Raw genomic sequence first — 23,628 nt, forward strand, 5'->3', positions numbered from 1 at the left:
GAACCCACCTATCCAGTCCCATGTGCAGCAAATGAAAGAGGTTTATTCTCTTTAACTTCAGTCTTGATCAATCAACCACGACGTCTCCTGGGCTGAGAACGTCACAAAGCTGACCCCCAAAGCCAGCCGCAGATTGCAAATAAATAAATAATAAATAAAAATCACAAAGAGTCTCTCCTAGTTTCTGTGAAATCTAAGGCTTTTCATATTGGCATCTCCTTTGATGAGGCCGAGGCACAAGGCCTGTTATTCTCAAGTTTCAGACAGATTGGTGGCTTCATCTTCTCCAGTCGAGATTTCTCTGCTCTCTCAGCCCTCCGGCACTCTCGAGCAACTCCCTGATGCACGCTTTCTTCTAGTTGCCCCCTCTTGGTTAAACTCCTCAAAAAAATTTAAATAATCTCGGCACATCGTCCATAAACATTTTTTGTTTCTCTTTTCTCCTGTTTGCGGAACCATCCTTTCTGAGGCTGGTCAATCAGACCATCTCATGTCATCAACCATCCCTACCTGCAATCCTCTATAATTCCCATTAACCCTACATCACTAACACTCTTGGTTACTAGGTCCCTCCCCTTCCCAGGTTACTAAATATTGCATTCGGGTCCGTTTCTTTGTCCAGACCTTATGCGCCAACATAGACCACAATTTTTACACCTTATCTTTCGTCAACCGAGTACCTCAACAAAGTACTGTATGTACAATTACAATGAGAGTACGTTTATGGAGTATGCACGGCACAATTAGAATGAGAGTATATCGACAAAATACGTACTCTACGATTAAACCACACAAAACAAGTCCCGGTGAGTGTCTGCAATCTTCGATTGCTCTTTCGAGAGTTCATTCCTGCGATCATCATGTCCAACTGTTGCCTCATTGTCAGCTTATTGCCTTTTCACCCTCCAGTACCTCATTCTTTCATATGGGCCTCGATGTTGTACATAAAAATAAAATAAATGCAGCGTACTCACAGGAATTCAGGTTTAAAATAAATATCACCGATTCTCAAGGCCCTTTTTAATCGGGCCGTTCACACGTATTTAACATTTATATAAATCATATCATGTGATCAAATTTATATTGCACTGTCAACTGTTGTAAAGTACTGTCCGTTCTTTTATTCATTTATTTTATTTTACGTTACACACGATTGAATACGAGATTCCTTCCAACAAATTCAAACAAGGTCACTTGTACGCAGCTTTATTATTACAAAGGTGGATTGTACTTCTTTTCCGACAATCCATACTCGTTCCCTCATCGACATAACTGTACGACGTATGCAGGAGGTTACAGACCAGTAAACAGTTACCTGTAACTGCGGACAGCTTACAAAAGCAACAAGCAAGACAGACAGAAGACGTACTAAGTTTTGACTTCTTTTCTTTTATTCCATCAAATTAATGTACACACCTTTTAAGATACTTGATCCGCATTCATATTCCGTCTCAAATATATTACTACGATACTTAGATACATCAAAATGACACAGTTTGTTAATTTGTCAAAAAGTAGCCACACCACAGGTTTGTTATTTCATCATATCAGATTGCCATGGATGATGAAACATTGAAGGCCAGAAGCAAGAATTCCGTTCAACCAAAATAAAAAGGAAGGAAAAAGATTGCTACAGAAAAAACACCACTGGAGGTTAGACATGGATGGAGTTGATGGTATATGGGTCTGCAAATGGCTTCACATGTGTTTCGGCCAATTGTGGATAATACCTGACTGCGTCCACAGAAGTTACTGACAAATTCACCAAATTGGTATTTTCCGTTTAATGGTGCATTCATTTTTTAAATATGAAGAAACAAGGTGAAAAATTAATTTCCTATTTCCTTGCCTTTCATTTTAAAGGAGTGAAATTGTTGCTCTTCGGGCGATTGTATACCTTCTCCTGTTGCCAAGCCTGACTGCCCAGAATCGGTTTAACACCGTTGGCTGTTGGACGGCGGTACAACGGCATACGACTCCGCTGTCGGCCTCGGTTTCCCCCTGGCAGCGAACCATTATACCTGCGTCAAACACATCCGACTCGACAATCACTACCACCTGTACATTCCAAAATTCAATTACTTCCTCTTCTAACATTCCCTCAACCCCACTATATTTTTTAGCCATTTATGAAAAACCATTTCCCATCTACTTTACTCATTCTCAATTAATTCGCTCATCACTTCAAAGTTTCATGAATCAAACATAAACCACAATGTCCATCTCACAACAAATCACTGTAAGCAACCTAATCCACTCCTTTTATCCATCCTACATTGCAACAGTTTTAGATTCACTTGTGAGACCCACCCAACCACGAGGAGCTTTCCGTACTTCAACCGCTCATCACCACCTGCATGACTCATCGATTGTGGTTGGAAGTGTGTCACAGAGGTTGGAGGAAGAGCTGACGGCTCTCAATCCTAAGGACAAATAAAATTCAGGAAGAAAGTTAGGCAAGATCATGCCGGCACTCGAGTCTATCATACCTCGGGCAAGCTGGCCCTCAGGCTCATGTCAACCGCACAGGTTCACGTCAACCACGTGCTTGGCAGACTGATACTCAGGCTAGCATTCATAGTACACCGGATCCTGGTGTTGGCTTCGTGGTTAGGGTGGCGGCTTGGGATCCTAGGGTCCTGAGTTCAAGCCCCGTTGGCCGCTGAATTAAAATACACCAGGAGGCTGACTCAGCCTGTCATCCTTCTGAGGTCGGCAAAATGAGCACCAGTGTACTGGTAATGGGGGACACTGCATCAGCGGTATAGCCAGGTTCCAACCAATGATGCAACCAGCAGCCACAGGCTGCACTCGATAGAAAGAGTACACCAGATAGGCTGACACTCGGGCTTGCTTTAACCGCACAATGAGCAAGGCAACATCAACTGGATTCTGGCCGACTTTCGGATTGGCATCGACCTGATACCGCGCAGGCTGAATCTTGGGCTTGCTTCAACCACACACCAAGAAGAGTGATATCGACCGAATGCAGGAGAGGCCGACTCTTGGGCTGACATCGACCGGATACGTGCAGGCAGATTTTAAAGGTTCGCTTCGACAGCACATCGGGAAGGGTGACATCGACCGGACGCTGGGCAGGCGGATATCGACCAGAGCGGTGTAGACTGAGGGTCGGTATCGCTTCAACCGCACACTAGGAAGGTTGTGGTTGGGATCACATTGACACCAGGCCAGACAGACTGGCATTTGGATTAATGTCAACCCTTCACAATTGCATGCTTCCTCTCTCACTCGACTCCACCCTTTATCATCTTCCAATCAGCAGATGCACTGCAATCAGCTTGTCCACTTTGTCACTTTTCTCTTCAGCATATCACTCTGAATTTCAATTTGAATAAAGTTTGCAATAATTAAAAAAAAATCTGAATGCATCTCTGACCAAATGGTTACGGTACCTTATCACCCCTTCATTGACTGCACATATACCCACACTATCAATTACAAACATCAGCATGAGGGGGATCAAATGTTTGGTGTGAACCTTTTGAAAAATTCAGAGCATAAAACAAGACTTCTCTGGCACCAGCATAAGGAAACTCACCAACCATTGAGAAATAACAGCATAGCACACCGAGTGGAAACCAAAAGGAATGAACATCTGTGCTGAATTTCATTGGGAAAGGACCTTCCCTTCAACGCTGGGGAAAACCTTCTGACTGTCTCTTATAGTCCCCATTCCACAAAGTGCAGCACATAAAGTTATAAAAGACAAACTAGAAGGGCACTCGGTAGAGTGTACACCTCCGTCAAAACATATCGGGCCCATTACATTTTTGAAATATCATGTTATACATCGTTTTTGGCCCGATCTCTCAATGGTGAAGAATCACTTTTAAAAATTAAGCAAATCTCGTATCAAGATCTGCATTTTCACCAAAATTTAAGCAGTTCATCCTTGTCACACACCCAACCTGTCCACCAAGTTTCATCCGAATCCGTAAACAATTTTTTGAGATATCATGTTATATATTACACTGCCATGTGCACACGCACACACAATATGTATAATACATTACATATAATTTGTGTAAGATCAAATATCAATGTGTGTATAATTATTTAGTACTAGACGACCCATGAACCCGTTGGGTTCCCGTTGTGACAGCGGTTGATGAAAAAAATCATTTCAAGAAAGAAAAAAAAAAGATAGCTCCAGCAAACTATACCGCTGAGGTTGTTTGCATTAATCAAATATCCCGAAGAGTACTTGACTGAATCGGGAATTGATTTTTTAATAATTTTCTTTGTTGCCCGATTTGAACGCAACTTTATACTGCACACCGCAGGAGAATGGTGAGTAAGGTGGCCCTAAAATATTTGCGCTATCGTGTACCGTTTTGGCTGTATTTCGAGAACATACATACATACAAGATGAGAGTTTTAGTAATATATAGATGTATATGTCACCTATGATGTGTGTAAGATCAAGTATAAATTGTGTAAGATCACATATCAATGTGTTTATGTAATACGTATATGTATGCTGGTGTTGGCTTAATGATGAGGAAGGTAGGCTTCAGATCCAAGGGTCCTGAGTTCAAATCCCACTTTGCTGTTGAATTAAAACCAGGTGGGGTTGACTCAGCCTGTCATCCTGGGGTTGAAAAATGAGTGCCAGCATGCTGATATACTAAGTCGAAGTGGCGACCCATCCAGAATTGTGTCCAATAGTCAAGGAGACTGCTTAAGCAGTACCAACGCTCTGCAGAGTCTGGTCCCAATCTCCTCCTCCTCTTTTATGGTATGCTACAAATTTCCTCTAAAACTAGTTTATTGACAGAATGCTGGGTGTGCTTTGGCTTTCAAAAGGAATTAGCCACTGTGGCTAATCCAGGTTTAGAATGATTAGCCACAGGAGAAAGGAAATAGCCACATATTTTATTCAAAAGTTTATTTTTTAGCAATATGAAATAATAAGTTAATTTTAAGGCGGATGTGTGAGTTTGATGGGTGAGGTTGGTTGGATGAGTGAGTTGGATTGTTCAGATTGGTTGGATGAATGAGTTTGACGTGCGAGATTGGTTGAATGAATGACCATCAGGGGAGGTGGTGATTGTGAGGGACGGTGGTAGTGGTGGTGATAGTGTGTGTGTGTGTGTGTGTGTGTGTGTGTGTGTGTGTGTGTGTGTGTGTGTGTGTGTGTGTGTGTGTGTGTGTGTGTGTGTGTGTGTGTGTGTGTGTGTGTGTGTGTGTGTGTGTGTGTGTGTGTGTGTGTGGTCGTTGTGCCTTTAGTAGGTGGTAGTGGGGGATGGGGGTGGTTGTGGACCAGGATTGGACCAACCTCATGCCAGTCAAACTCACTCATCCAACCAATCTCACCCAACAACTTCACTCATCCAACCAATCTCACCCAACAAATCTCACACATCAAACTCACTCATCCAACCAATCTCACCCAACAAATCTCACACATCAAACTCACTCATCCAACCAATCTCACCCATCAACTTCACTCATCCAACCAACCAAAATCACCCATCAAACTCACTCTCTCATCCAAACTCGTCCTACTACAGGTACTACTACTGATTGTGTCAAAACTCACCTGGCAACCACGAACCCAACGAAGCATGTAGCGCCGAGTAGCGCCGAATCATTCCGGCAAAAAAACAAAAAAATTAAAATAAAATTTTGAGACGAGAATCATGGAAATCATGTGTAATTTCGGTCGATTTTTTTTACTAGAAACTAGTTTAAAACTACTAAAGTTAGTATATATAAGCTTGTACGAAATCACGCGTGATTCGCTTATCGAAATATACAAAATGGCGGCCGCCTCAACGAAGGTTGAATTCTGTACTAAAAATCACCCAAAATTCGTCTAAAACTGGTTAAAAAAAAAACAAAAAAAAAAAACACTAAAACATGGATTAGCCACAGTGGCTAATGGGTGGTTTAAAATACTAGCCACAGGTAAGGGGGATTCGCCCTGTGGCGACGAGGCGAGCGGCAGCGCACACCCAGGAATGCTATAGAATTGGACTGGTGATGCTATAGATTTCCTATAGAACTAGTTTATTAACCTCCGCCATCTTCGAAGATGGATGGAGGTTACTGTTTTCACCCCTTTCTGTTTGTTTGTTTGTTTGTTTGTTTGTGAACAGTATTACGGAAAAAACTCCTCGACGGATTTCGACGAAACTTGGTGGGGGGGGGGTTAGGTATGGTCCAAGGAGCATGCCATTAAATTTTGGACTTGGTCCCCCCCCCCTGCCCTCCAAAAAAAAATTGTCAGAGATTTTTTTTGTTTGTTTTGCATTTCTGCATGTTTTAAGTGATTTCCAACCCCCCCAAAAAAAATTGTTACCCCCCCCCCCCCAAAAAAGAGAATTTTTTTTTTGCATTCCTACATGTTTTAAGTGATTTCCAAACCCCCCCCCCAAAAAAAATTTTTTTTTTGCATTTCTACATGTTTTAAGTGATATCCAACCCCTTCCCCAAAAAATTGTTAGAGAAAAAAAAGTTTTTTTGTGCATTTCTACATGTTTTACGTGATTTCCAACCCCCCCCCAAAAAAATAATTGTTAGAGAAAAAAAAATTTTTGCAACTTTATTTTCAACAAAATTTCGATTTCTTTTTTTTTTGCATTTCTACAAGTTTTAAGTGATTTCCAACCCCCGCCGCAAAAAAATTGTTACCCCCCCCAAAAAAGAATTTTTTTTTGCATTTCTACATGTTTTAAGTGATTTCCAACCCCCCCCAAAAAATTTTTTCCCCCCCCCAAAAAAATTTAGAGAAAATTTTTTTTGCATTTCTACGTTTTAAGTGATTTCCAACCCCCAAAAATTGTTACCCCCCCAAAAAAGAAAAAAAAATTTGCATTCCTACATGTTTTAAGTAATTTCCAACCCCCCCCCCAAAAAAATTGTTATAGAAAAAAATTTTTTTTTTTTGCATTTCTACATGTTTTAAGTGATATCCAACCCCCTTCCCCAAAAAAATGTTAGAGAAAAAAAAGTTTTTTTGTGCATTTCTACATGTTTTATGTGATTTCCAACCCCGCCCCCCCCCAAAAAAAAATTGTTTGAGAAAAAAAATTTTTGCAACTTTTTTTTTTAACAAAATTTCGATTTCTTTTTTTTTTTTGCATTTCTACATGTTTTAAGTGATTTCCAACCCCTCCCCCCCCCCAAAAAAAAATGTTGGAGAAAAGAACTATAACTGTCAGCACTGTTGACATCATATTTAATGAATAAGATATAAGGTTCACTTGAGTGACCCAGCAGTATTGGCGGCGGAGGTTTTGCACTCTCCCGAGTGCTCCCCCTCTAGTTTATGGTATGTTATAGAATTGCACGAGTCATGCTAAAGATTTCCTATCGAACTGGTTTATTTATGGTATGTTATAGAATTGGACAAGTCATGCTATAGATTTCCTCTAGAACTGGTTTATTTATGGTATGTTATCGAATTGGACGAGTCATGCTACAGATTTCCTATAGAACTGGTTTATATATGGCATGTTATAGAATTGGACAAGTCGTGCTATAGATTTACTATAATACTGGTTTATATATGGTATGTAAGAGAATTGGACAAGTCGTGCTAGAAATTTACTACAGAACTGGTTTATATATGGTATGTTAGAGAATTGGACAAGTCGTGCTAGAAATTTACTACAGAACTGGTTTATATATGGTATGTTATAGAATTGGACAAGTCATGCTATAGATTTATTATAATACTGGTTTATATATGGTATGTTATAGAATTGGATAAGTCGTGCTCTAGATTTATTATAATACTGGTTTATATATGGTATGTTATAGAATTGAACAAGTCGTGCTATAGATTTACTATAGTACCGGTTTATATATGGTATGTTATAGAATTGGACAAATCATGCTATAGATTTACTGTAGAACTGGTTTATATATGGTATGTTATGGAATTGGACAAGTCATGCTGTACATTTACTATAGAACTGATTTATATATGGTATGTTATGGAATTGGACAAGTCGTGCTATAGATTTACATATGGTATGTAAAAGAATTGGACAAGTCGTGCTATAGATTTATTAGAATACAGGTTTATGTATGGTATGTTATAGAATTGGACAAGTCGTGCTATAGATTTATTACAATAATGGTTTATATATGGTATGTTACAGAATTGGACAAGTCGTGCTATAGATTTATTATAATACTGGTTTATATATGGTATGTTATAGAATTGAACAAGTCGTGCTATAGATTTACTATAGTTCTGGTTTATATATGGTATGTTATAGAATTGGACAAGTCGGCTATAGATTTACTATAGTTCTGGTTTATTTATGGTATGTTATAGAATTGGACAAGTCGTGCTATAGATTTATTATAATACTGGTTTATATATGATATGTTATAGAATTGGACAAGTCGTGCTTTCGATTTACCATAGTACTGGTTTATATATGGTATGTTATAGAATTGGACAAGTCGTGCAATAGATTTAATATAATACTAGTTTATATATGGGATGTTATAGAATTGGACAAGTCGTGCTATAGATTTACTATAGTACTGGTTTATATATGGTATGTTATAGAATTGGACAAGTCATGCTATAGATTTACAATCGTACTGGTTTATATATGGTATGTTATAGAATTGGACAAGTCGTGCTATAGATTTACGATAGAACTGGTTTATATATGGTATGTTATAGAATTGGACAAGTCATGCTATAGATTTACAATCGTACTGGTTTATATATGGTATGTTATAGAATTGGACAAGTCGTGCTATAGATTTACGATAGAACTGGTTTATATATGGTATGTTATAGAATTGGACAAGTCGTGCTATAGATTTACTATAATGCTGGTTTATATATGGTATGTTATAGAATTGGACAAGTCATGCTATAGATTTACAATCGTACTGGTTTATATATGGTATGTTATAGAATTGGACAAGTCGTGCTATAGATTTACGATAGAACTGGTTTATATATGGTATGTTATAGAATTGGACAAGTCGTGCTATAGATTTACTATAATGCTGGTTTATATATGGTATGTTATAGAATTGGACAAGTCATGCTATAGATTTACAATCGTACTGGTTTATATATGGTATGTTATAGAATTGGACAAGTCGTGCTATAGATTTACGATAGAACTGGTTTATATATGGTATGTTATAGAATTGGACAAGTCATGCTATAGATTTACAATCGTACTGGTTTATATATGGTATGTTATAGAATTGGACAAGTCGTGCTATAGATTTACGATAGAACTGGTTTATATATGGTATGTTATAGAATTGGACAAGTCGTGCTATAGATTTACTATAATGCTGGTTTATATATGGTATGTTATAGAATTGGAAAAGTCATGCTATAGATTTACAATCATACTGGTTTATATATGGTATGTTATAGAATTGGACAAGTCGTGCTATAGATTTACTATAGTATGTTACAGAATTGGACAAGTCGTGCTATAGATTTACTATAATACTGGTTTATATATGGTATGTTACAGAATTGGACAAGTCGTGCTATAGATTTACTATAATGCTGGTTTATATATGGTATGTTATAGAATTGGAAAAGTCATGCTATAGATTTACAATCATACTGGTTTATATATGGTATGTTATAGAATTGGACAAGTCATGCTATAGTACCGGTTTATTTATGGTACGTTACAGAATTGGACAAGTCGTGCTATAGATTTACTATAATACTGGTTTATATATGGTATGTTACAGAATTGGACAAGTTGTGCCATAGATTTATTATAATACTGGTTTATATATGGTATGTTACAGAATTGGACAAGTTGTGCCATAGATTTATTATAATACTGGTTTATATATGGTATGTTACAGAATTGGACAAGTCGTGCTATAAATTTACTATAATACTGGTTTATATATGGTATGTTATAGAATTGGACAAGTTGTGCTATAGATTTACTATAATACTGGTTTATATATGGTATGTTATAGAATTGGACAAGTCGTGCTGTAGATTTATTATAATACTGGTTTATATATGGTATGTTACAGAATTGGACAAGCTGTGCTATCGATTTACTATAATACTGGTTTATATATGGTATGTTATAGAATTGGACAAGTCGTGCTATAGATTTATATATGGTTGTTATAGAATTGGAGAAGTCGTGCTATAGATTTACTATACTACTGGTTTATATATGGTATGTTACAGAAGTTGATTAGTTGTGCTCAAGATGGTTTTTGTCCTCAAGGAAGTGTGAAATGGTACTCGGTACACTCGTTTTGAAAAGACCTTTGCGAGCGGATGCACCATAGCAGGTTTGTGATCAGTACACGCGGAACATAAATACATATTACAAAACCTTCCTCTTAATTCCAAAACCATCACCCGGACGACCAACCCAGGCGAGCGTGCTTAGACAACGGCTCGTTCCCAGAAACACCCGGACAAGTCCGGACAAGCCCAACCGCCAAACCCGAGCATTCAAATTCGGACTGCGGTGATGTCGCCGGTATCGACCCTTCTGCCAATCCACGGTTATTGACCCTTGTGGCGGAGACGTGACGAGTTTGTCTTTGTCGGTTTCAAAACGTCCGGTGTTTCGAAGTTTCATTCCGTTCGTGTTTTCGAACAAGTTAAAAGTACTCCATGTGTACGAAGGTGCTTAACACCATGACGAACAATACCTCTCGGACAATTAAACCATGACGAACAATACCTCTCGGACAATTAAACCATGACGAACAATACCTCTCGGACAATTAAACCATGACGAACCATAACGAACAATACCTCTCGGACAATGATTAAACCATGACGAACAATACCTCTCGGACAATTAAACCATGACGAACAATACCTCTTGGACAATTAAACCATGACGAACAATACCTCTTGGACAATTAAACCATGCGTCATAATTAACCCGAACATCGTGAGCATGAACCGAGAACAAAGTGTTCGATGGAAACGGCCAATCATGGCGATCAACTCAAACGTGTGATCAATAACCAGTAATCAGCCCACACAACACTCCACTAGAGTCGCTGGTTATCTACTCTAGTCGCTGGTTATCTACTCTAGTCGCTGGTTATCTACTCTAGTCGCTGGTTATACTGCCTTTGGCTTTGTTTGCACGATTATAACACTTGATACTTCTACCTCTTATACACATCATTAACAAACAATCGTGAAGGAGAAGGACCATCAATTGTCCACAAAACTTGTGACCCAAGTAATCTTAACCAGGCTGAGTGAGTCCAGCCGAATCGTCGTGCGACGAGTTACCACGAAGCATCCACCACGAACGCGAGGTCGTTACGTACCGAACGCTCATTATACGTACCGAATACGCCATACAAACACGTTGGGGCCGTCACAATGTACCAACATCACCCTCGAACGTGATGGCGTCGTGGCACGCAACGGCAAAGAGACTGACGTGGGAGGAGTCACGGTTGGTTGGACGAATGGGAAGGAGGAGGGATCACCAAGGTTGGTTGGCGAAAGGAAAGGAGGGATCACCAAGGTTGGTTGGCGAAAGGGAAGTGGGAGGAGTCAACGCGGTTGATTGGACGAATGGCAGTTGGAGTCAAGAAGGTTGGTTGGCTAAAATAGAAGTGGGAGGAGTCAACAAGGCTGATTGGCTGAAAGGGGAGTGGGAGGAGTCATCGAGTTTGGTCGTGGGTGCACTGTTAGTTTATGTTAATTTACTTCCCTGAAGTACACTGTGGTGTTGTCCGTTGTACCAACGTGTGTACAAACAGCAAACTACAAAGGCCTCCCGTTAATTATATAGACCTTTTATCTGCAATTTTCATGTTATGTTACAGAGATCACCACCAACGTCTCGCGTGCTGCACGTGATCGATCCTTCGGTGACCTTTTTATCGGCGGATCGCATTCCTTCGTAACGAACCTCCAGTTAGATGGAGGGTGTGCGTGTGACGTCACCGGATGTGCGATCCGCCATCTTGGAGTACAAACAAAGAAGGAAAGTACACGTGGACTGAAGCATTGTTTTAACATTTGTCATAATGGTCCACATTTTTGCGCCGTATTTTGTTGTGTTCGTCGTGCCGATCGGGAGGATTGGTCATCGTATTCTGATGCAAGAAAAACAGACGGGAGAATAGTCAGAAGAACAAAGAGACAGAGACAGATTATCAAACATTGGAAGGATCCCTGAACTCATGTCTGTTCACTGCATTTTGTGAATGATAAATGGTCGGATGTTTAACATTTAACCGTTATTATAACACGGCTGGGATGTACATTCATTTTCCCACGTTTTTATGCAATCTCGTTCACACTGTTCATGAATGGGTTGACCTGTTTCAATGGTTTATGAATGGGTTGACCTGTTTCAATGGTTTATGAATGGGTTGACCTGTTTCAATGGTTTATGAATGGGTTGACCTGTTTCAATGGTTCATGAATGGGTTGACCTGTATCTACCTCATCTCTGAAAGCATTGAACTGTGATCAGAGAGTAAATTATGTGAAAGTGAAATCCACTATTTACTGACGAATATCATCATTGGATAGAAGCAAAATATATATTTATCAATATTATTTGTAATAAAATGTATTTGTTTGTTTTTGGGTAAAATTGCCATGGCACAGGGTGTAGACATGTTACACATCGAATAATTTGATATTTAATGATGACAAGCAGTGGTGTCCGGCGTTGCCTGGCAACGCTGGGTCCCTCCAACTCCCTCCCTCATCCCATCCTTCCCCTGCCTCCCCTGATTAGTGGACGTTGGCTTTGGAGCTTCCCACTCTCTGGGGACGTGTACAGTTCAAAAAAGCAAGTTATCTCCACAGCTGACTTGTAATATCCTCTGCCCTACCACCAGGTGGCACTACACGTTACACATTACATAGAGACCTTCCCTCCCGAACCCTGTGACCGCAGATGAAACCAAGAAGCTCATGTTCACCATGAGGTCGAACTTGGTTCATGTGCCAAGTTTGGTTTGGCATGATTGATGTTACACAGAGACAGACAGACAGAAAATGACATTCATTGATTACATTATGGTGAGATTTTGTAACATTTTTGGTTATTATACAGGTAAACTTGCTGCTCTTTATGACGGGATCATTCCAGCCAAAGTGCCGAGTGTGAACCTTGGGCATGATAAGTTGAACCTCTCCTCGGGACCAACAAGTTCTGCGAGATATGAACATGTTGTTGACCGTTTCACTAAGCAACAGAAATTGTATGCTGCTGAGCTCTTCTGTTTCTTCAGGACATGCTTGTGGAAGACCACCCTACTCAGGCAGAGCGGCCAGCTGTTGACAATAACAAGGCAACCCAAACTCACGCCCCTGGTGATGAACTGCATGCACTTTTTTGTATAGGCGACAAAGTCGAGACTCGTGGAAGAGCTAGCACTAATACACTGAATGGATCAGGACACAACAGGCCAAAATAAACAGGTGAGAGAGGGGGGGAAACACTAACAACTGACCTGTCTGCAATGGTGAATTGATAGGCCCATAGAGTCAGCTTCATCATGGGAGATTCCAGCAATCTTGAAGGCCTTGGTTTCCATGGTGTCAAGCTGCGCAAGATGTGAGGCAGGGGAGCCACCCCAGAAGGGAGAGCAGTACTCCATCAAGCTACATATGAATATGAAGGCATTGTGGGTGGATGGAAGTTCAGGTATGCCAAGGAAGGACTTTGTACGACGGAGGATGCCCAGTCAGAGGCTGGCTTTGGAGGTCAATGTTAAAATGTGGTTTGCCCAAGAACGATCATGGCTGATGGTGAGACCCAGGAGTTTGAATGACTGAACATCCTCAAGAGGAATGTTCAGAAAGTAGATAGAAGGGGTTGCCATAGTCCTTTTGGGGAGAGATTGTGTGAGATGAGTCAGGATTGAAAGACATATTCCAAGTGTTTGACCAGCTCGTGATTTTTTTTTCAAGATCTGAAGAGAGGGAATAGGCTGATGTCATGTTTCCATATCAACTGTGATGATGTCTGCAGTTAAGGGTATCAATTTTTTTCACATTTTTAATGTAATGCAGTGATGTTGGCAGATTTCCAAGCAGATGGAAGATGACCTAGCACAAATGACATGGTGAAAATGGCAAAGAGGATGTGCAAGAGCAGCAGAGCAGGTGTTTAGGACACATGCGTTAATGCCGTCTGGTCCAGCAGCAGAGTCAGAGGCAACGGTTGAAAGAACCTTCTCAGGTGCAAAAGACATAGAGTCCAGGAGCAATTTGATACAATAGGGAAGAATGGGTACCAAGAGTGAGGGGTTGGGGACACAACATTTGGAAGCAAACACAGAATTGAGGTGCAGAGAGTCGGCTGTGGTGCCATTTGAAAAGAGTGAAGGGATAGAAGTGGAGCATACACCAGAGACAGACATCACAAGGCACCACCAGGTTTTAGAGGAGGGAGACAAGTTTGAAAGTTCATTCTTGACGTTGGATAGACGTTGTTTTCTGGCACACACTTGCTGCAGACCTTTTGGAATGCACTAACATTGCCTTCCAGGAAGAGCAGGAAATTTGCTTCAGAGCAAGTGCCTCACCACAGGATTCAGTGTACCATGGGCAGGAATAAGAGTATGATAATCGAAGACAAGATGGGATGAATCTGTGTATGAGAGAGAAGGTTTCTGTGAAAGAAATCCCAGGCTGAGTTAACATGAGGGGCAGCAGATATGAGAGACCAGTCGTAAAGAGTCGTAAAGGCTGCTTGCAGTCACTACCCACCCATCCATCCATCCATCCATCAGGCCCATACTCTGTATAGAGCATCGATGCTGCCTAATGCTAGGTTCCCACTATCACGATGCGCAGCACGATTGAAATTGTGGTCTTAATCGTGGACTAATCGTGGTGATCCTTTCAGATCTTATCAGATCTTGAGGTCAGTCGTGGTAATCGTAGAAAAGTTTTGAACGGTTCAAAATTTTTCTATGATCAACACGATCAATTATCAATTTGGATCATCGTATCATATCATATTGCATCGTAACAAAGCACGACAGATCGCATCTAAATCGTGGTGATCGGGATCGATTATAGACAAGACAAACACCACGCTCTGTGAGACCAGGATTTCAATTGTGCCGCGCAGCGTGATAGTGGGAACAGCTTTCAGAGAAATTCCATGATCAGCTACGAATGGCCAATCGTGGCGTTCGTAACGGATCGCACAACAGTGGGAACATAGCATAAGCAGTCTCCTGGGCTATTGAGCACAATCCTGGACAGGTCACCACTCTGAGACAGGATACTCAAATGGCTCAATCATCCCAGCAAGCTGGTACTCATTTTGCCAACCACAAAAGGATGACAGGCTGAGTCAGCCTCCTGGTATTAATTCAACAGCCAAGCAGGATTTGAACTCAGGACCCTCGGATCCCAAGCCACCATGCAAACTGCTAAGCCAACACCAGGCATACTCTCAATGGTGAAGAATAAATTAAAAAATTATCGGATCCGGATTCGGATCTTCACCAACATTGAATATTCTTCCTTGTCACACGCCCAACACATCCACCAAGTGTCATCCGAATCCATCCACAACTTTTTCAGATATCGTGCGATATATCGTTTTTGGCCCTATCTTTCAACGGTGAAGAATCACTTAAAAAATTCTCGTATCTGGATCCGGATTCACATCTTCACCAAAATTGAATCGATTCGTCCTTGCCACACGCCCAATCTCTCCACCAATTTTCTTTTGAATCCATCCATAACCTTTTGAGATATTGTGCTTTTTATTGTTTTGGCCCTATCTCTCAATGGTAAAGAATCACTGAAAAAATTCTCAGATCCAGATACGGATTAGAATCTTCACCAAAATGAAGCCTTGCTGTCCTTGGACGGTCACCTACACATACACACAAAAAAATTCAGAACGATTGCTTGAAAACTGTGGCCAAAATGGTGTGACAAACAAACAGAGACGGACAGACCAATAATTTTCAGTCAAAATATTATCTCACTCCTCTCTGCGGATGTTTGATTGGGACAAATTCAGAAACAAAGTACTGTTAAATGACAGGTTTGTTTTCCAATTCATGCACAGATTCCTGTTCAAAATATAACACTCAAATTAAACTGGTTGTTCCTTGATCATAAACTGACGTTTGTAGACAGACAGACAGATGGGCGGACGGAAATTAATCAATTGCTTAAACCCGCTTTTCACTTTGTGTGCGTGGGGGAACGAGAACAGCACTTGTTAGAGCACACACCTCCACCAGGTTGAACACTTTACGTTTTGTAAGCCACCGATTGGCTGGATCTGTATCCATACCTTAACCACAATCGAATTGGTTTGTTCTCACCACCTACCCACTCATTCACCTATTTTTGTCATAACTCGTCCACAACATTTTGAAATACTGTACTATATATTGTTTATGGCCCCATCTCTCAATGGAATCACTTCAAAAATTGTCATATCCAGATCTTCACCAAGATCAAATCAATTTGTCCTTTGTCAGAATACGTCCATAACTTTATATATACAGGGTGTCCCAAAAAAATGTACTCACATTTTGGCTCCTCATAACTCATTGGATTTTTCATTTCTTTTCAGATCAAATTGACCCTAATAATGGCAGAAGTACGACTAGGTTTTGAAGAAAGACAATTTATCAAAGTGCTACTACTGGAAGCACAAAGACATCATGGAAGTGCAAACACAATTTAGAAGACATTTTCACAAAGATCCACCAACGCGACGCACCATTACTCGCATCCGAGATAAGTTTGAAACAGATGGGACTGTGCATGACGTCCATAAGAAGCGTTCAGGAAGACCACGGTCATCAACCACCCCCGCAAAGGAAAATCAATTGCTGGAAACCCTCCACCGATCCCCACGGATATCTGTACGACAAGTGGCTCGTGAGACAGGAATCCCAAAATCAAGCGCCCATCGCATTTTAAAGCAAATTAATTGGAAAAGTTACATTCCAAAATTAATCCACGTTCTAAATGAAGACGATCCTGACCAGAGAGCTGAATTCTGTGAGTGGTACCTGGGCAAATGCGAAGAAGATGCAGCATTTCCATCCAAAATTGTTTGGAGCGATGAGGTTTGTAGACATGTTAACCCCTCATGTTAACTCAGCCCGGGATTTCTTTCACAGAAACCTTCTCTCTCTCATTCACAGATTCAAGTTAAATGGCTCAATTAACCGACACAATTGCACCTACTGGGCTCCTGAAAATCCACATGTTACAATGGAACACCATTTAAACTTACCAGGGGTTCCTGTGTGGTGTAGGATATCAGCATTGGGCATCCTCAGGCCATTCTTTTTTGACCAAACTGTCACTGGGGATGTTTACTTAAACTTGCTGCAGGAATCTGTCGGTCCACGTGTTGAAGAGATATTTGGTGATGAAGAGATTTACTTTCAGCAAGATGGAGCACCTCCCCACTACCACCGTGATGTGAGGGCCTATCTCGAAGCAACTTTTCCGAACAGATGGATTGGGCGAAGAGGTAGTGTTGAATTCCTTGCGCGTTCCCCAGACCTCACTCCAATGGACTTCTTTTTATGGGGATATCTCAAAGATAAGGTTCACGGCTCAAAACCAGCAACAGTCGGCTCAAAACCAGCAACAGTCGATGAGCTGAAAGAGGAAATTGAAAGACAATGTCTTGCAGTTCCAAATGAAATGATTCTTAATGGTGTTGAATCCATTGGTCCGCGTTATCGGCTGTGTTTGGAACGTGATGGTCGTCAGTTTGAACATTTGTAAACATGCATTTATCCATTAATATTGTATCTAAGTCAATAAACAACACATTTATTATCATTTAAAGAGTGAGTACATTTTTTTGGGACACCCTGTATATGTATGTGTGTATATATATATATATATATATATATATATATATATATATATATATATATATATATATATATATATATATATATATATATATTTTTTGGTTATAAGATTCTTGAATTCAGATCCGGATCCGGATCTTCACCAAAATCCGATCAATTTGTCCTTGTGAAACAACCAACCTGATCACCAAGTTTTGTCCGAATCCGTCCATAACTGTTTGAGGAATCCTGCTCACAGTCAGATAAACAGACAGACAGACATTGGTGAAAACATAACCTCCATCCAATTTTGATAGCGGAGGTAACAACAGACCAGACCAACCACTATATACAGTACTTTGGAATCTTTGAATTCGCAACAAACAAACGGACACAAATGCAATACCCTCCTCTGGTGTGGGTAATAAGATGTAAAGTTCTTTTTTTCATGTCAGTCATCACAAACACGACTGAAACAATGTTGGGGGACAGTAATGACATCACAAACATCTTAGGGCATATATATATATATATATATATATATATATATATATATATATATATATATATATATATATATGCCCCGGTTAGAATAGGTGTACCATATCCCTATGTGTCGTACGAGGCGACCAGGGCTGCGTCAGGAAGGGCATCCGGCGTAAAAACCTATGCCAAATCATTATGCGGACAACAAAACGAATTTCCATCCCGGATCGGTCGAGGCCCGGGTTACCAACGACCGCCACCGTTACCGGTGGTCAGCAGGGTACCAGTGGAAATTGTGCTACTGCTGGGCGAAGGAGGAGAAGGAGATGGGGGAGGCGAGTCTGGAGGCAGTGGGAGAGGGGGAGGGGTAGAAGTGTGGAGGTAAGAGTTGGAACTCTGAATGTTGGGACGATGACTGGCAAAGGGCGAGAGTTGGCTGATATGATGGAGAGAAGAAAGGTGGACATACTGTGTGTACAAGAGACCAAGTGGATGGGGAGTAAGGCTAGGAGCATTGGAGGTGGTTTCAAACTGTTCTACCATGGTGTGGATGGGAGGAGAAATGGTGTCGGGGTAATCCTGAAGGAAGATTATGTCAAGAGGGTATTGGAGGTGAGGAGAGTGTCTGACCGAGTGATGAGTGTGAAGTTGGAAATTGAAGGGGTGATGATGAATGTCATCAGGGCATCTGCCCCACAAGTGGGGTGTGAGATGGAGGAGAAAGAAGATTTCTGGAGTGAGTTAGATGAAGTGGTGGAGAGTGTATCCAAGGATGAAAGAGTGGTGATTGGAGCAGATTTCAATGGACATGTTGGGGAAGGGAATAAAGAGGATGAGGAGGTGATGGGGAGGTACGGTCTCAACAAGAGAAATGTGGAAGGGCAAATGGTTGGTAGAGTTTGCAAAAAGAATGGAAATGACAGTGGTAAATATGTATTTCAAGAAGAAGGAGGAACACAGGCTGACATACAAGAGTGGAGGAAAGTGCACACAGGTGGATTACATCTTAAGCAGGAGATGCAACCTGAAAGAGATTAGTGACTGAAAGGTGGTGGCAGGGGAGAGTGTAGCTCGACAGCATCGATTGGTGGTCTGTAGGATGACTTTAGAGGTGAGGTTGAGGAAGAGAGTGAGGGCTGAACCAAGGACCAGATGGTGGAAGCTGAAGGAGGAAGACTGTTGCGTGAAATTTAGGGAGGAGGTGAGACAGGCATTGGATGGTGGTAAAGATGGGTGGGATGATTGGGCAACGACAGTAGAAGTTGTGAGGGAGATAGCTAGGAAGGTACTTGGTGTGACATCTGGACAGAGGAAGGAAGATAAGGAGACTTGGTGGTGGAATGAGGAAGTACAGGAAAGTATAAGAAAGAAGGGGTTGGCAAAAAAGAAGTGGGATAGTCAGAGAGATGAAGAAAGTAGGCAGGAGTACAACGAGTGGCGGCGAAAGGCAAAAAGAGAGGTGGCAAAGGCCAAGGAAAAGGCATATGATGAGCTGTATGAGAAGTTGGATACAAATGAAGGGGAAAAGGATTTATACCGATTGGCAAGACAGAGGGACCGAGCTGGGAAGGATGTGCTGCAGGTTCGGGTGATAAAGGACGCAAATGGGAATGTGCTGACGAGCGAGGAGAGTGTGTTGAGAAGGTGGATGGAGTACTTTGAGGAGCTGATGAATGAAGAAAATGAGAGAGAGAGAAGGTTGGAAGAGGTGGAGATAGTGAATCTGGAAGTGGGGTGGATCAGTAAGGATGAAGTGAGGACTGCTATGAAGAAGATGAAAAGTGGAAAGGCGGTTGGCCCAGATGGTATACCAGTGGAGGCATGGAAGTGCTTAGAAGAGATGGCAGTGGGGTTGTTAACCAGATTGTTTAATAAAGTCTTGGAAAGTGAGAGGATGCCGGAGGAGTGGAGATTAAGTGTGCTGGTTCCGATTTTCAAGAATAAGGGTGATGTGCAGAGCTGTGGAAATTACAGAGGGATAAAGTTGTTAAGCCACACCACGAAGTTGTGGGAAAGAGTAGTGGAGGCGAGGTTGAGAGGAGAGGTGACGATCTGTGAGCAGCAATATGGGTTTATGCCAGGAAAGAGCACCACTGATGCGATGTTTGCTTTGAGAATGTTGATGGAGAAGTATAGGGAAGGCCAGAAGGGGTTGCATTGTGTGCTTGTGGATTTAGAGAAAGCTTATGATAGGGTGCCAAGAGAGGAGTTGTGGCATTGTATGAGGAAGTCGGGAGTGGTGGAGAAGTATGTGAGGATCGTGCAGGATATGTATGAGGAAAGTGTGACAGCGGTGAGGTGTGCGGTAGGAATGACGGACCGGTTTAAGATAAAAGTGGGATTGCACCAAGGATCGACTCTGAGCCCTTTCCTGTTTGCAATGGTGATGGACAGGTTGACGGACGAGATCATACTGGAGTCCCCATGGACTATGATGTTCGCGGATGACATCATGATCTGTAGGGAGAGTAGGGAGCAGGCTGAGGTGAGCCTCGAGTGGTGGAGGTACGCACTGGAGAGAAGGGGAATGATAGTCAGTCGGAGTAAGACGGAGAACATGTGCGTAAATGAGAGGGAGGGTGGTGGTATAGTGCGGTTGCAAGGAGTTGAGGTGGGGAAGGTGGATGGGTTTAAATACTTGGGATCAACTGTCCAAAGTAAAGGAGAGTGTGGGAGAGAAGTGAAAAAGAGAGTGCAGGCAGGATGGAGTGGGTGGAGAAGAGTTGCAGAAGTGATTTGTGACAGAAGGGTAGCTGCAAGAGTGAAGGGGAAAGTATATAAGACGGTAGTGAGACCAGCTATGTTGTATGGTTTGGAGGTGGTGGAGCTAACAAAAAGACAGGAAGCAGAGCTGGAGGTGGCAGAGTTAAAGATGCTGCGATTCTCGTTGGGAGTGACGAGGATGGACAGGATAAGAAATGAGTATATTAGAGGGACAGCGCATGTAGGACGGTTTGGAGACAAAGTGAGAGAGGCGAGATTGAGATGGTTTGGACATGTGCACAGGAGGGAAGCAGAGTATATCGGGAGAAGGATGTTGAAGATGGAACCGCCGGGCAGGAGAAGAGGAAGGCCAAAGAAGAGGTTCATGGATACCGTGAGGGCGGACATGCGGGTGGTTGGAGTGTCAATGGAAGATGTGGAGGATAGAGCGAAATGGAGACGGTTGATCCGCTGTGGCGACCCCTAACGGGAGCAAGCCGAAAGAGGAAGAAGATATATATATATATATATATATATATATATATATATATATATATATATATATATATATATATATATATATATATATATATATATATATATATATATATATATATATATGCCATTCGTATTCTCTCTTTCTCTCGTTTGTATGTGTTCTATGCATGGCCACATCTTATAAGTTACAAATTCCAAACTCGGGGTACAAATACAACTCTGTGTCTGGGGTAACACAGGCTATGTGGTCGTGGCCTCATGTGCAGGTGTGGAGGGTGGAGGTGAGTATAAATTCTCAATGTAAATGTGTACCGTGTAGCGCCACCTTGTGGTGGTGGCAGAGGTTTTTACAATTTACTTTTTTTACCTGAGTAACGCTGAGGTTAAAGCACTTTTCACATCGGTAAATTTCTCCTCCTCTTCCTCTTCTCCACCTCACACCCCATCCACCTACCCAAACAGAGAGGCCTGCTAAAGCCTGTCATCGTGTGTGAGACATTTCTAGTGGGAAGGGACATCAGGACGACCAGGGAGAAAAGGGGTGGGGGGAGGGGAGTGAAGCAGGACGTGAAGGGGAAGGGGGGGTGCTTAAAGTACTCTATGCACGGGTAAATTTGTCTTCCTTTCCTTCTCATTCTCACCCAAAATCTTTGGCAAACAGGACGACTAATTGGTCGGTCAGTGAAACGACGGGAAGGCTCTGCTAGTCTTGTATAAAATGATTTGAGCATTTCACGTTTGTCATCGTTTAAAGATTTATTTGCAGGGCCTTTTGGTTGTTCGTATAATTATGTTCGGTTTATTGTGTTAAAGATTTTGAGAACCTTGTCTTTCAGGATGAAATAAACTTGTTTTTTTATATTTATTGTCAATCCAGGCATTGTGATCTTCATTAGTGTTGTACGTTATAAAATGGTTGCTTACTTCATTGTTGTATTTTTTTTTTTTTTGTATACCTTGGTCGAGGCTCGTATGAGGGCTAACACACAACTCACAGCAAGGAGGTATGAGACAAGAGGGGCGGGAGTGGAAGGGACAAAACAGTGGGGAACAGACACATTAGGTGAACAGTGGAAGGGAGAGGGATGGGGATGGGACGGGGAACATGGCGAAGAGAAGATGGACATTACAGGGACTTTCAGGAAGGAAAGCAGGGGAATTGAAGGAAGTGGGCTTGGGTGGATTATCGGGGGTAGAAAAGATCGAGGATTTGGATGGGGGATGATAAGAGGTGGTGGTGAACAGCTGTTTTGAAAGCGTGGAGGGAAGAATGGGAAAGAATAGAGTGAGGAAGTTTATTCCAAAGGTGGGAAAAAAGAGGAATGAAAGAGTGAAGATGAGCAGTGATTCGTGATTTTGGTAGTTTTACCAGAAGGGGGTTGTTGGCGGACTTTGAGCGCCCTGTGGAAATGTGGTGGGGACAAATCGCAGAGAGAGCAGGGGGGGCAAGGCTGGAGAGGAGTCGGTAGAAGACAGAAAGACCACCGACCAACCTGCGGTGATTGAGTGAGAGGCCCAAAGACTCAGCTTCATTGCGGGAGATGCCGATGATCTTAAATGCCCTGGTTTCGACAGCGTGAAGCCGAGAAAGGTGGGAAGCAGGAGCACCAGCCCAGAGGGGAGAGCAGTACTCCATCAGGCTACGGACAAAAGCTTTGTAAGTGGTCAGGAGCTCAAGAGGGCCGAGGAAGGACTTTTAACGACGGAGGATTCCCAGTCGGCGACTGGCTTTTGAGGCGAGGTTGGAAATGTGACTTTCCCAGGAAAGGTCATGGCAGATAGTGAGACCCAGAAGCTTGAAAGAAAAGACTTCTTCCAGAGGATTGTTGAGAAAGTGGATGGGGGGGTTTTCTAAACGGTCCTTTCGAAGAGACATAGTGAGAGTGTGAGATTTGTCTGGATTGAAAGACATATTCCACGTGTTGGACCAGTTTGTGATTTTATCCAGATCTGCAGTGAGCGAAGAAGCTGCTCTGCTTGCTGGTCTGAGGGATGACAGATGGTACGGCAGAGGGTGGAGTCGTCGGCAAAGAGAAATAGAGGATTTTCCAGAGAGTCTGAGAGATCATTGATGAAAACCAGAAAAAGAACAGGGCCCAGAACGCTACCTTGAGGAACTCCAGCCTGCACAGGAAG

The 23,628-nt window shown here is 41.9% G+C and overlaps 1 protein-coding gene across 3 annotated transcripts in view; it reads right to left on the bottom strand.

Moving 5' to 3' along the window:
• The window catches only part of LOC147020457 (E3 ubiquitin-protein ligase pellino homolog 2-like), a 69,310-nt gene that overhangs the window by 16,689 nt on the left and 28,993 nt on the right, over positions 1-23,628 (bottom strand). The window contains exons 1-3 of one of the 3 annotated variants that reach the window (XM_085895782.1): positions 11,325-11,483; positions 2,311-2,423; positions 1,898-2,021 (exon numbers count right to left, since the gene is read on the bottom strand). In XM_085895782.1, coding sequence (XP_085751908.1) covers positions 1,898-2,021; positions 2,311-2,366 — 180 coding nt within the window. In that variant the 5' untranslated portion in view covers positions 2,367-2,423; positions 11,325-11,483. Of the gene's footprint in view, positions 1-1,897; positions 2,022-2,310; positions 2,424-11,324; positions 11,484-23,628 lie in introns of those variants that run through there. The other 2 variants (XM_085895783.1, XM_085895784.1) reach the window with 2 other exon arrangements.

The sequence above is a fragment of the Eptatretus burgeri genome, chromosome 9, assembly GCF_056783735.1.
Source record: "Eptatretus burgeri isolate ZD-2024b chromosome 9, Ebu_testis_v1, whole genome shotgun sequence".
NCBI lineage: Eukaryota > Metazoa > Chordata > Myxini > Myxiniformes > Myxinidae > Eptatretus > Eptatretus burgeri.